Source organism: Pinus tabuliformis, chromosome 3_1 (genome assembly GCF_031772625.1).
Source record: "Pinus tabuliformis cultivar Carrire ecotype Pingquan chromosome 3_1, CPIR1, whole genome shotgun sequence".
NCBI lineage: Eukaryota > Viridiplantae > Streptophyta > Pinopsida > Pinales > Pinaceae > Pinus > Pinus tabuliformis.
In genome coordinates, this window is record NC_142301.1 from 728,259,811 (window position 1) to 728,275,030 (window position 15,220).

At 32.4% G+C, this 15,220-nt stretch overlaps 1 protein-coding gene across 1 annotated transcript; it reads right to left on the bottom strand.

Annotated features, from left to right (window-relative positions):
• Positions 1-12,820: 12,820 nt before the first annotated feature.
• LOC149189352 (exocyst complex component EXO70H1-like) lies at positions 12,821-14,999 on the bottom strand. The gene is made up of 2 exons (XM_089410198.1): positions 14,442-14,999; positions 12,821-12,886 (listed from the first exon to the last, which is right to left on the bottom strand). The coding sequence occupies exons 1-2, from the start codon at positions 14,997-14,999 to the stop codon at positions 12,821-12,823; spliced, it is 624 nt and encodes a 207-aa protein (XP_089266324.1).
• Positions 15,000-15,220: the final 221 nt, after the last annotated feature.

Here is a 15,220-nt window from a genome sequence, read left to right on the forward strand (position 1 = left end):
ATGTGGATATGGAATTAGTTGATGCAAAACTTCACTAAAATTTATTGTTGGGACGTAATTGGGTTTGTGTGATGCAAGTGGTATTTTCTACATTTTTCCATGTCTTATCCATCCCTCATGAAGGAAAAATCATTACAATCTATCAAATGACTTATTTCCATTCTAACTCAAATGCTTCATGATATTCTATTGTGCCTTTCGTAGACCAATCCCAAAATACCTCTAAGAATTTGGGGTTGGAATGTACCCATCACTTATACGAACATTTAAATTTTTAATGCCTATCACGTACATAAAAACCATTTAGCCTAGATTTTTGTTAGTCTTTCAAGGTTATTATTTTCATATCTCTTATTTCAAGGATCCATGGATCTTACCTTTACCCTCTACTATGTTTTAAGAAGTTCAATTTGCAGGAATGGTTGTTCCTTTATCTGTAGGAGAAATTAATTAACAAGACATCATTGATAATTCTACAGACATAGATCCAACTCTGTTCCAATTCCACTTCATATAAAAATGTGTATCTCCATATGTTTCTTGTTTGGGTTGTTGATTCCACCTCCTAATGGATTTCCTTAACACCACTTTTCCATTTGATGAGGCACCCATTTATGTAATGGTTGGTCCTGAAAGACCATGGGAGGATTTGCACCATTGTTATTTTCCAAAGTTGCATAGGGTAGAAAATGGCGAGTTTCATTTAGCCATGTTTGAAAATGAAGATCAACCCATGAACCCTTTAGCATCACCTTCCATATATGTCGAAGGGAACATGTAAAATATTTCTAAAATTATTTCAATCGACATTTCCAAAAACCTTGACATTGTGAAAACATTTTTACTCGAGTAGATTGTTCTAATAACGGATTTTGTGTTTACACTAAACTTTTTAAAGAGTTTTTCTATGTCTTTGCTTGGTCTTATGAGGAACCGTCGGGAATTGATCCAAGCATTGTAAATCATGAGATAAATATGTACAAAAGTGTGAAGCCTATTCGATAGAATTTTCGACCAATTAACAAAGAAATGCCATGGTGATAAAGCCGAAAGTAGAAAATCTTCTCAAGGAAAGGTTTATGTACCTAATTCCCCTAACTAGATGGAATTCAAATCTCATTCTAGTGAATAAAAAGAAAGGAATCATTACTGTACACATGTATATTCCTTATCTAAACAAGGCTTGCCCTAAAGACAACCTCCCCACACTATTTATTGATTAGATTATTGACGAGTGTCACTAGAAGTGAGATATTCTAGTTTATGGATTGATTTTTGCAGTATAATTAGATAGAAATTCGTTTAGATGATTGACATAAAATATCCTCTATATTACATTGGGGCATGTTTGCATATTGCAAGATGCCTTTTGGCCTCAAAACTGTTGGATCCACCTTTTGGTGGGTCATGTCCTATGCCTTTCAAAGCATCAAGGACATTTTTCAAGCTTATCTCAATGATTTTGTTGCTTGTTCTCATAAGAGAATAGATCATCCCTCTCACCTCTATCAAATTTTTGACCAATATCATTACTATAAAATTTGTTGGAACCCACACAAATCTATATTTTGTCTAACTTCTATTTGTCTTTCAGGTTTCATCATTTCAAATAAGGGGATCATGGTATATCCGCTCAAGGTTAAGGAAATAGTGTAGTTGCCTCCCCCATCCATTATCCTTCAACTTTAGAGTCTACAAGGAAAATCAAGCTTCTTGTGACGATTCATTGTAAATTATGCAGTGATTACAAAGGTATTTATGTGTTTCTTGGAAAAATGGGTCATATTTATATGTGGTGATTATGCTCAATGATCATGCAATGCTTTGAAAATGACATTGACATATGTTCCACTACTTATTCCTCTAGACTATAACATAGATTTCCTTATATATCTAACACTAGTAGAATATACCAATAGTATGGTTCTAGTTCAAGAATATGATCAACTTAAAGTACATGTCATCTATTACATTAGTTTTGGATTGATGCATTCTTAACTAAATTTCTTGCACGTAGAAAAATTGGCATTGGTTGTAGTACATATCATCTAGTGACTTCAACATTATATTTTGCTAAGGAAAACCATTGTAATTGTTGATGTTAATATATTTCAATACATATTAACCAAACAAGTGGTAGGGTGGAAGTTTAATAAATGGATTGTAATTTTGCAATAATTTGATCTCCATTAATTGAAAAATAAACTCTATTCATAGGATTGATCTTGGAGTTACCCTAAGAAAATGAGACAATTTTTTACAAGGATTCATTTCCTAAAGAAAATTTGTTTTTGATTTCCTCGAATGATCCTTGATATGGGGATATCCTCATATATCTCTAGACTCTAAAGTTACTCCATCTTTCTCATGAGATAACCAATTTTGCATTCGACACTTAGAAAAGAGTTACACTATTATTGGTGATACTCTTTACCATTGAGGGGTATATTTAATAGTGCATCATTTTTTAACTCACAAGAAGGTGGAGAAGGTATTAAATGATTTCCATAATGGAGTATGTGGTAGTTATTTATCTGTGTTGAGTACAACCTAGAAAATTTTACTTGTTGGCTACTTCTAGTTGTTAATCTTCAAAGATTTTTATTGAAGCATTCAAGAAGTGTCATCCTTATCAAATATTTACAAGAAATGTTTTCACACATCCTACTCTGATATTTCCAATCATCATTAGTTATTACATTCACCAAGTGGGGGTGGAATTTACTATGTGTCACCCAACCTTGACTAAGGGGCATAAATACAATATCGTGGTTGTGGATTATTTTACTAAATTGGTTGATGCTATTCCATTTTTTTTGAATAATGGTGAGAAAATGTCACTTTTCATTTTCAATCTTGTTACACCACATTTCAATGTGCCGAGGGGGATTTTCACTAATCATGGTAGTCACTTTCAAAATAGGATGATGTTAGAGTTGGCTTCCAAATTGGCTTTACACATGAACATTCATATCTTTATTGTTCCCAAGAAAATGAACAAGTAGAGAATATCAACAAGTCCTTGAAAACCATCTTACATCATACAATTAGTGAGAGTAAGTACAACTAACATATTATGCCATATCTTGCCCTATGTACATATCAAACATCAATAAAAATTGCTAGAAATCTTACCCCTTTCCATCTCATTAATGGGGTGGAATCAATTCCCCCATTAGTGTGTGAAATACCATCTCTAAGGTTAGAAGCATAACCCCTCACAATACATCTAGTTTAAAAGAGTGACTCATTTGCTTAGAGCATCTAGATGAGCAGCTTCGATATGTCACTACAGTGAATGAGGCTTGTAAGAAGAGTTTCAAAAATCATTATAATTAATTTTTCCACCCCATAGTTTTCTCTAAAGGGGACCTTGTTTTGGTATATGACCAATACGAGGATGATTTAGGGGTAGGTAAGTTCAATTCCATGTGGTATGGGCCTTACATAGTCAGGTGCGTACTTAATAAAAAAACTTACAAGTTGGTTGATTTTGATTGAAATGTGCTTCTAAAGCCCATAAAAGGTCTCCATCTCAAAAGTATTATGCTTGAGCCTTTGCTTAAGCATATACATTATAATGATTTATATAATGTATTTTAGGTTACATTGTTATTTTGTTGGTTTTAGTGATCATTATTTATTCATTTCTTGGCATATTTCAATAGATGATCCAGTCTGTAAAGGGTTCACTGATGGTGCTAGTTATCACACTCGAAACTTAGCTTCTGTAACTTGGGTGATATACTCTTAATCTAGATAGTTTCTCATGTCTAGTGGCATTCGTATGGTTGTTTCATCTGACAACATCATTGAGTTTTACATCATCATTGAATTACTCCTAGAGTCCATTTTTCATGACATTTAATCTTTAGTATTTCATCTAAACTCGTAATTGGTAGTGTTTAAGCTTAATAATGAATATCATGTACATGATACTATATTATACCAAAGGTTTCTTCAATTAAGATTAACTGATCAATTATTTAATTTTATTACTTATGTTCATATTCCAAGATCAAGATATCAAGTTGTTGATGTTATTACAAATTATTTTAGAATGGTTTGTCACATATCATTCATCACATTCAAGCCTAATCAAAGCAAACAATCACATTATTGTATTCATGAACTATATATATATATATATATATATATATATATATATATATATATATATATATATATGGACAAATGTCCTATAAAATCAGGGATTTTAACTTAGTGATAATTTGTCTATGCAATATCAATGTAGATAGCTAAGCCTCATTCCCCTAGCCCTAATGAATTCCATGGTAGTATATCACAACATTTACTACTTTCCAAAATAATCAAATCCATGCCCATGGTGACCTAACTACACAACGTTAAACATGCTTAGGGAGGTCCTCGAGCTAAGCCATAGGGACCTATCAGGTCAATCCATCCAAGTTCTTCTAAATTGAATAGGGCACAATTGGTCCAATATCCAGATAATCACACATTGTGTCAGTACATTTTTTCATGCAAAAAAAAATATTTTTTTCTTATCTAACTCAAATTTTTTAAAAATCACTAAAAATATATAAAATAAAAAATGTTTTTACTTATATCACCCCATGTGACATATGTAGGGAGGGATAGCTAAGTTGGGTTTCCTCAAAAATTGAGACTCGCATATGGATAATAATGTATGGCAATGATCTGTTGATCCCACCATTCATCTTCAAAGATGGCGAGTGTCACTCACCATCCTCCTAACCTTCTCATTAGGTCTACCGACCTTGCTATCCAAGGATTTCTTATATGATAGATGCAAAGTTCTATTATGGTGTTAATGTTTAAATCCTCTTGAAGTAGTAGCAACACACTATTCTCTCGTATCCAAAGTTCTTGGTCTTCTTTGTTCAATAATATGCACATATTTCATCCTTATCTTATCTAGGAGATCCTATACATCTCTCTCCATGGCTTGAGAGAATTTTGTTCCCATTGAGGCCATAACTTGTGCTCCTTTCTAGTATCAAGGACTATGGACCTCTCAATATTGATTTGTACTAGCAGTAGATGTAGAGTAACATATTTCTTATGTGCATGCTTCAAAATCATGTTTATGATGTGATCAAACATGAACTTGCCCAAATTGACCACCTTCTTCTATTTCATTGTTGTGATTCCCATCTTTGTCATATTTGGTAGGGGGATCCCATAATATTGGGAGCTTCTAATGGCATTGATTCCACTTCCAGGGATTTAAATATAGTTGAGCTTCAAGTTCCTAATCCTCTTACTGAACCTATAGAACATCTTCTCTTTCTTAACCCTCTACTTCATCCTATCATTTTATCCTTTTTTTCTTCTTATTTTATCCTTTCTTCTCAGTTGTTATCTTCCATTCCCTCTCTCCCCTCATCCTTTCCTCCTCTCGTTCCTTGAGCTATCTTGATAGCCTCTTTGGCTATATGTGAAGCTTTTTGGTATTGATTCAACTTTTCCTCTTGTTGTATTTGATCTACTTCCTACTAGGTTGCTTGGTTCTAGGCCAATGCTTCTTTTTTTTCCTAATATTTTTATTTTTTATTTTGGGAAAGATTGTTACCTGTTATTGGAATAACCTTTGATAAATTTAAGGCATTCTTCTATTTCACCTCTTTTTTCCAAGTCTCTAATTGGAAATCCCATTTGTACTTGCATGACTTGCAATGATATTTCAATGAAAATCTTGGATCATGCATGGGAGCCATGTGTGGTGGATAAAATCATTTTTTATTAATCCATAACTAAAAAATGACAATTTTTCTTCAAATTATTGTAAGATATATTTAATTTGTTTTTACACTTGTGCTTCAATATTTATTCGAGTTAAAAATTGATATAATTTGTTCAAACTTCAAAACTTGTTTTGCATGGCGGTGCAACTTGTCCTCTTCTCTATGCCCTAGAAGTTTCTTCTTCCTTTTGCTCCAAGCTTTATATTTTTCATACATTTTCTTCTTCAGGGTCAACTTTACTATGGTATTCTTATTCAATATTTCCTCATATTTTTTTATTTTCTTCATCTTGTTCTTCTTCTACAAATCTTGTACTTCAATTACTATTGGTTGAACATTTCTATAACCTCTATAACAAAATTTTCATTTTCTTCCATATTCTCTTCCACTGTTTCAAAAGCTTCAAATACTCTAATATTAGGGGACTTTTGAAGTCTAAAATGGACCTCCTAAGGAAAATAATAAAATAATAGTTAAAATAATAAACTAATAGTTATGAATTCTAAAAGAAAAAGAAGGAAAAAACTTTTTTTATTGTATTTTTGGCTTATCTCCTTATAGGTTTGCTCAAATGTCAAGTGTAGATAGTTGTTCGATTCATAATTAAATTGTGCATCCAAAAATTGTCTACACTTGACATTTGAGCAAAATTATACGAAGATAAGCTGAAAATACAATTAAAAAATGTAGTTTTCTTTTTTTCCCTCCAAATCATTTAGCCCTAGGGACGACATCGTCATCTTGAATCCTATTGGTTCTTTTAAAGTTAATTTTGTTAGTATATTTTTTGTTTTGAGACCCATTTTTTACTTCAAAATTTTCCTTATGTGATTTCCTTTATTTATTTTGTTCCTTCTTTTATTACATATTTTACATATCCACTATCATCTTCATCATACTTGGGAGTTTCAAGTGATTCCTCAAGAAATGCTAACTCTACCTCATAATCAAACTCAACATTCATTGCAACTAAACTCCCCTAACATTTTGTTATTGCTGCAAACACATTTTCATTTTCTTCTTCAACTTCACTTCACCATTCTCCTTCTCTACATGTTGCACAAAACCGCTTTTTTCTTCTGCAGTTTTTTAACAAATTTATCCACAACAATTATAGTCTCAATGTGTAGCTCTTCCACAACTTCTTCAAAAACTTCTTCTATTATGAAAACCGTTTTATGAACAATTGGAACTTTATGTGACTCAGCCTAATGATAGGATATGTTCCTCCCCCTTTTATTATATGTCATTTTCATAGTGTTCCAAGCTTTATTGGACTTAGTTGTTTCTACAATTTTGGGAAGAATGCTTTCATCCTATCCTTGTTCAATGAAAGACAATATTGCTTGCAATCATCCTTCATGTTCGCTATACGTTTAGTAATTTGATCTTGTGCCATAGCCTTATATGTAGTTTAATTTAGGGGTTTTTCAAACCCATTCAAAACAGTGTCCCATAAATCAATTATTCATAATCTCATTCTCATTTTAACAAACTAAATATCATGAATTTTATCAATGAGAATATGAGGCCTAAACAAATGTATCTTCATAACTCTAGATAATTTTTATGTCAATTATATTTTTCCAATGAAATAATCACAAAAACATCTTCACCTTTTCTTTTTCTTTTTCAAATCTCCAATGTTACATGACCACCTTTAATATACCCATGCTTTCCACACCCTTTATTTTCTACTTATTAAAAAAAAAGACCCTTTGCTGCCACTTTGAAAAATATTATGATTAAATTGTAATACCAAACTTGCATCATTAAAGTTTTTGATATATTTTTACACACACTTTTTAAAGTTAATAAACTCCAAATAAATAATTTTATGAGAGCTTTTTACCCTAGTGATTCATTCCAAAGTAATTATGACAAAATTTTAGAAATGGTTGGAACTTCTCAACAACTATGTCGACTCTTTGAAATGGTGGTTGAATTAAAATTCCGAATGGAAAAGGAAATCATATTTCACTTACTCCTAATCTAATTAGACTTGATGCCTCTTAGGTCTTGTCCAATGAATGAAACTGTACTAATTTATTTAGCCAAGCTTCTCCCAAAATATCAACAAGCCATTTGATGCAACTTGGTTTCTATGCATCAATAACAATAGGTAGGGTTTGATGGCAGTCGATCACCCTTCTTTGGTGGCTTGGACCATTCATTTCGTGGACTCCAATTCTTTCAATGATGACACTACCTCAATAATTTCCTCCTCTCAAAAAACCAATGGTCTCCTCTAACCTCACCTTTTAGCAAAACCATAGCTTTGATCTTAAACTCCTCTTGTATTCTTCACTTAGAATCTTTTCACATGGTGATCGAATGAAAACTCTCCTTGAAACACCATATTTCTTGAAACCCTTGATCTCTTATTTCCTCTTGATCTCTCTTGATCTACAACCTTCTTCCAATTTCTTCCTGTTAAATGACAAAAATCACCGGCTTTTAAACCCTTGATCCATAATTTTGTGGGATCTCCTTTCAATTTTTTTATTGTCTCATAGTTTATTTAATCTTAGTGCCTTCTCTTGACACATATATGTCTTGATTCCTCCATATCTAATTCATGACGATTTCTTTTCAGTTGATTCCTTCTTTTTTCTCTCTCACACTCAAACTATATGCATTGTCCAATCATTAGCTCAACACCTAATCCTACTCTCCTATCTTGGAAGAGGCTTATGCTCGCTCTAACACCATAACAAAATAAGTGAGAGAAACTAGACATTGTGATGATGAACCTATAAAATGATCAATTCAATGAAACATGAAGATGATTCTTCATTGATTCACACACACACACACACACACATATAGTTTATTTTAAAAAAAGATACGGATAATTCTCTCCAAATATTCAGAGAGGAATTATTGAGCTTAAAAGTACTCTCCAGCCGACTATGATAGAGATTTTGTAATGTATTGTAATGTCCTATAAACATTTTAATTTGGTCAAAATAAAATAAAAAATAAATAAATTATAATTTTTATTAATTTTTAAAAATTATTACCAATAGTTTTTGACATCCATGTTTATAAGAACCCATGATATTCATGTGGAATATTTCTATTTAAAGGGAGAAATTAAAGAAATCTATATCCATCTCGACTCTGCAGAGATGGATCAAATCTCTTGAAATTTTGCATAGACAACTTTAACAATTGAGGTTCTTCTAAAAATTTTCTAAACAACTCTAATTCATAATAATACTAATTCATAGTATAATTTACACTAAGTAACATGAATGTGAATAGCCATGTCTATTTTGGAATAGGGCTTCCAAAATTTTAATTTAATTATCACTAATTAATAGGTAGATGGTAAGGATTTAACCTTTACAAAATATCCACTAAATATTTTTGGTAGGAGTGATGAATTAGGGCATGTGATATTGATAAGCCATGGTATTGGCATGATGTTGTAACAAAACCTCTTTACAAGTTAGGAACATTCATGTAAAATTGGGGTGAATCTCCATAATTAATTAAACATTTAGTTATATGTTTGTTGAAATGTATATATGTTTTACTTATGTATTAATGTTTTTATAATTAATAATAATAATTTAAAATAAATTTGTAATTTAATTAATTATGCTAATAGGTCATATAAAGTGAGTTATGATTTTTTGGGCATGTGGTATTGATAAGCCATTGTGTTGGCCCATGGTATTGTAAGAAAACATATTTATAGATTAGGAATCTCCATAGGAAAGTTGGGATAAATAAACATGGTTAAGAATATTATCTCCTATTTTTAAATTTATGTTTGTTGAATTTATATATTAATTATTTTTATAATCAATAATAAAAATTTCAAAAATGTTATAATATAGTTAGTTTTTCTAATTCTTTTAATTTCAGCAATATGAGTTGTATAAAGAAGTAAGTGCTTTGATGTTTATAATGGATTGATGCCTATAACAACCATTTAATTTATACGGCTGACCTAATTTTTATATTTTTTATACTACCAACCTAAATCCATATTATCTCTGGATCTACCAACTATCTAAAGGGATCAAATATGTTTTCACTCTAAAAGAAGTTTTTCACCTCAAGAGAGGTGATCCCTCTCAGTGCTTGGTAGATCAAGAATTTGTTGGAAAGGTACAGAAGGGAAGGCACCAAATTGACACAAAACAACATGAGTTGCGACTCTTCAATTGATCAACCAAACTTGATAATTACAATGAACCTGGTGAGGGGTATTTAAAATTTTTCATCTAGCAACTTGCCCAAAATAATTTCACATACACACACACACACTCTAAATTCGACTTTTCCCAAAATATGACTTAACTCAAACTCACTCGACTTGAATCAGTTAACGAACTCTCCAAATTTAGAAAACTCTTGCATGCGAGAGTAATTACAATTTCCAACACTCCCCCTTAATTACGACCATATGACTCAACATAACTCAAACATGACTCAACATGACTCAACTATGCCTACTAGGCTTACAATAGAAATTGACTCAATCATCACTCAAACATGTTTGCTAGTCTATGTCTCAGCTAGGCTTACAATGACTCAAAACTTTTACAATTTTGCATTTTATTTTTCTTTTCTTCCAAATTCTATATCCTCAAAATTGATTCATTCTCTGTTCCATGTTCTTGTTGTAGACTCCATATTTCTTTACTTGTTTCCACTGCAATGTTTTTTTGAATTGTCTTGAATTTGTGTTGAAAAACAATATGATCTTGTCTTCTACACCTTCCTCTTCAAATATTCGTTTAACCATGGAATTTTACCACAACAATGCATCTTAAAACTCTCTTGTTTGCTCTGCTTTTTGTGCTTCGTATTCCTAACTTTCTTTTTGCCATATTTATTGATAGCAAAATCTTATCTCTTCTTGAATCCATTGCTGAAAAATTGCTTTAATGCATTCTTACTTGTTTTCAGAAACTTCCATATCCTTCTCTTTACTCTCATCATCACGTACTATTGTTTTTTTCTTGTACTTTGTACACTGAAGATAAATGTTAAAACTGTATTTATTATTCTCTTCAATGAAAGCTTCCTTCTCTTCCTTTCCTTCTCTGTCTTATCTTCCACTTCTTTACCAACCTTTGTTGCTGCAAACTAGTTGTCTTCCACTTGGCTTCTAGACACAAGTGAAATTATCTCACCAAATAACAACATATCAATAAGAGCTTTTTGTTGCATCATGTAAAACCACTCATCACCAGTTAAATTATCTTCATCAAAGTTAACATCAACATAATTTTCATCCACTCTATTGTGGGATATTTGAGCATGCATGTGCTCATTAACAATTTCAACTTCACCAAATTCATCAGCTGCGACTGGATTCACCAATTCACATCTCACATTGCAGTCATCATCCACATGTGTTTCGTCACAGTGCAATTCACCAACATCTGCACCATCCACATTATAGTGGAGTCTTTGAGCATTTATATGTTCTTGCTTTATTTCACACATATTGCTTCAACTTCTCTCTCCGCAATCTTTGTTGCATATTCTTCATCCATATGCATGTTTGCATAATGGGTTTCACTTTTATAGTCTTCATGACCATAATCCACTTCTAAGTGGGATTCTTTAAGCTTAGTTGTCTTCCTAGAGTCTTTCTCATCTACTTTCTGATCTATGACTGACTTCACTACTTTTGAGGTAACCTATGTTGCATGTCACCCCCCTGCACCAAATTCTTCTTCCAAGATTTTCCACGCTTCCTTGGAAGTTGTAGCTTTTTCTACCTTGCACAAAAAATTCTCATCCAATCTATGTTTTATAAAATTCAATGCTAAAGCATCACATACTTCATCATATGGGCTACTAGACTCATACTCAATTAACTCTTTAGCTCGAAGAAAATTTAGCATCTTGATAACCCAATGATAAAAAATTTACCTGTAAACATAGGAGGTGGTAACATATCAAAGCTACACCAACCACCCTTGATTTCTTCTTTGTCTTCTGCTAGACTTCTCTCCACTGCAACCTAAACCTCTCTAAACATGGCAACAATCTTTGTCTCTTCTTTTTGATTCATTTTCTTAATCTTCTTTAGTCATGCTTTGTGACACATTACTATTGTCTTTCCTATGTCTTACAGTTGCTTTCTTGATTGCATGAGGCTATATTCCATATCACCCCCGAAAAAAATATGATTTTCAATATGCGCTCCTGTAAGGCACAATCTTCACCCAAAAGCCACTGTCATACTTGACAAGACACCAACATATTTTTGTATACTGATGAACTTTACAAAGCCCTAAACTCTTGTTGAATAAAACAAACACACACACACATATATATTCGAATAACAATAAAATAACACCATACACTTTTTTTTTAATTCTTTAGACCTTACAATAAAATCCTTTGAATTTTTTTTTTTCAAAAACCTATAAAATCTTTTGAAAAAAAAAAAAAAAAAAAATTCACTCGTTTCCAAAAATCTTTTCAACAAAACCTTATGTAGTAAAATATTTTTAACAAGGTCGTTATAATAAAAGCCATTTAAAATCTTCTCCTTTAAATAAAAAATAATGAAAATAGACCTTTTAGAGCACTCCCACAGCTATTATACGACTCCTTTCCATATTCCATAAAATTTCGATTTAAAAATAAATGGCTCCTCAAATTACCTTACAGTCTCATTCCGATGAAAAACGTGCTCACATAATTATCCTTGACTTGGTATTTCAAGAGAAATATTTTCAAAGTGGTTTAAAAATTATGCTTTTTTGTTCTGAAAGTTATGGAAATTTTGGCTATATTTTGACAAAATCTGATATGGATTTTTCTAAATCCAAGTAAAAACTATTAAAATTTATAACTGTAGGTGCTTTAGACGTTTTTGATGTTGATGAATCCATTTCCACCATTAAAACATGATTCAAACACTACATCTATAAGATTTTTTGAAATTTTTTTACCTACATTCCAACCACTTTTGACCATCTAGACAATTCCTCCACCTTCTTAAGGGACTTCAATATTTTCTTGGTGCCTCTTTTAATGCCTATTTTTCTTTGACTCTCCTTTTTTCGTGTTTGTTGTCCGCTGACCTTGGCTCACGACAGCGTAGACAAGCAACCCAAGAAGCCTGCGGCTGTGGCAGCGGCAAGGGTTGCGGCTCTCTGCAATGCGATGACTCGCTCACACAGTTCGACTCGTATCACTGTTCACAGTCTGGTTGACTTACAACTGTTGTGGCGAGGCTATCACTCTTTCGCTCATACATTCCTGAAAAAACAAATCTTAACTTTTTAGCCGGATTGCAGTCGCATATTTTTGGAGACTTGTGCTCTTCCCTGCTTTGATACCAATTTGACACACAAGAATAAGAATGGTGGCTCTTCAAATGAACAGTGGGGCGGTATTTAATTTTTTTTTTGTCTAGTAACTCCCTAAAATAATTTCACATGTACACACTTTAAATTTGACTTTTACCAAAATAGTTAATTAAGTCTCTAAATTTAAGTAATTATTATGTACAAAAATAATTACAATTTCTAATAAAGGTGCATCTAAATTAGTTTAATTATTAATAAGTATAATTAATAATAGTTTTATTTTATTTTTTAAAGTTTATTTTATTTTTATACAATTTTACTAAATCAAAATATTATAATTAATAATTATAAGAATATATTTTATTTTGTTTTTATGTCATTTTATTGAATCAAAATATTTACGTAACAAGACAGTATATTAAACATCTCTTCCATATTAGACAAAAAAAACTGTCCCAACCTAATAAAATAAATAACTTGATATCTAAAATAATTTAATCCTTTGATCCTTAATAGTCATTTCATTGTTCAATTTATATGACTAAATTAGTTATTTATAATACACAAGCTAAAAACATATTACATTCTCAAGTATTGAGGTTACTCCTAAAAAACAAACCCAAAGTATCAAATAGATAATAGAGTTCGACACAAGTAATGAAGGAAAACATACAAGGTAACTCTTGCATTCAGTTTCTTTGTCCTTGATAGTATACGTGTATGGAATTAAAAATATTTGTTTTGTATAATCAAACATGGCAATGGATGACAATAATCATCCTTTTCCAGGTTCCCAAAAGAATTGGATTTAAATATAGAAGTGGCTGGAGTGGTTTTAATGTGAAATACTGAACCTTTTATTCTACATACCTTTGTTGTGGTGTTTGTAATTGAAAAATATTTTATTATAATGGCATAGACCCAATATTCCACAGAAATATACTCCTTCATTTTAGAATTTCCTTGAACTCAAGGATAATGGACTACCATGAAATAGATTCAAGAGATGAGCTTACAGCTCTTCAGCAGTGTACTTAATATACATGTCAGTGTACTTAATATACATGTGAGAGTGCCTTCTAGATACCAAATACTTTCTGAATCTTCTCAAGAAGGAACGATAGGCTGGTATTATCTTCACTGCGATCGAAATCATAATCTTCTCTTGGAGCTACGCATCCCGCACCATCAAACCTAAATGATTCCTAAGCACTTCAAAGATTTGCAGTGACATCCCACTGGAAATACAAAAACTTACATGAATCCCCTCATCCATCAAACAATTGAGAGCCTTCATCCAAGACACTTGCTCATAATTTTCCGCATAATGTCTCACTTTGTTTTTGTTTTTCCTCAACCAACCATACCCTAACAACACTAGAAGCTTCGATAATTTCACCTTCTTGACAATGTAATGAGGATTGTTCATTAGAAACAGGTATGATAGGGAAACGTCCTCGTAGAGGCTAGCTTTGAAATCCAACATACATAGTAGAATGATGATAATCCATCCCAGTTTCGTGGATAGATTAGAGGTCGGCCTATCCAAGTCCCCAAACAAGCCCTTGAGGCCATGAGGCACGACCTTGGGAATATCGAAGGGTGAATTGGCGATTATGATTATGAGAGACTCCTTGTAATCTGACACACAACTCAGGTAATTCATAACATACCATGTAAGCGGATGAATCACAACGTCGACCACCCATGTGTTTGAATAGTCCATCTGGATTGCATTTACGAATTCTGTCAAAATCTCCCAAGATGATTGTATGAGACGAACGACGATGGTAAAAAGCTGCGTCCTCAAGCGTGCACACAATTTATGGTAGTAAACGATGTTGACATCGAGCATTAGGTCAGACAAAGCCTTATACATGTCGAGCACCTTGAAGAGCCTTTCACTAGACCTTTTTCTCTTAGCCACGGATTCCCTAAATGCCAGAAGCTTCGTCATTGGCCCCTTGACAACCTCAACAAAATGAGAATCCCTAATTACTTCAGCATGAGGAGTTGGTTATGCTATCACTCATGTTGTTCCCTAAGCTCCTCAAAGGGAATACGGCTGAGGTAACCACAAACCATTCTTTTGGATGCAGGTTCTAGCCAATCTACAGCCAGAGAGGGCTCTCTCTTTATAATTTAACTTTGTTTTGTTGTATGTTAGGCTAGCTGTGA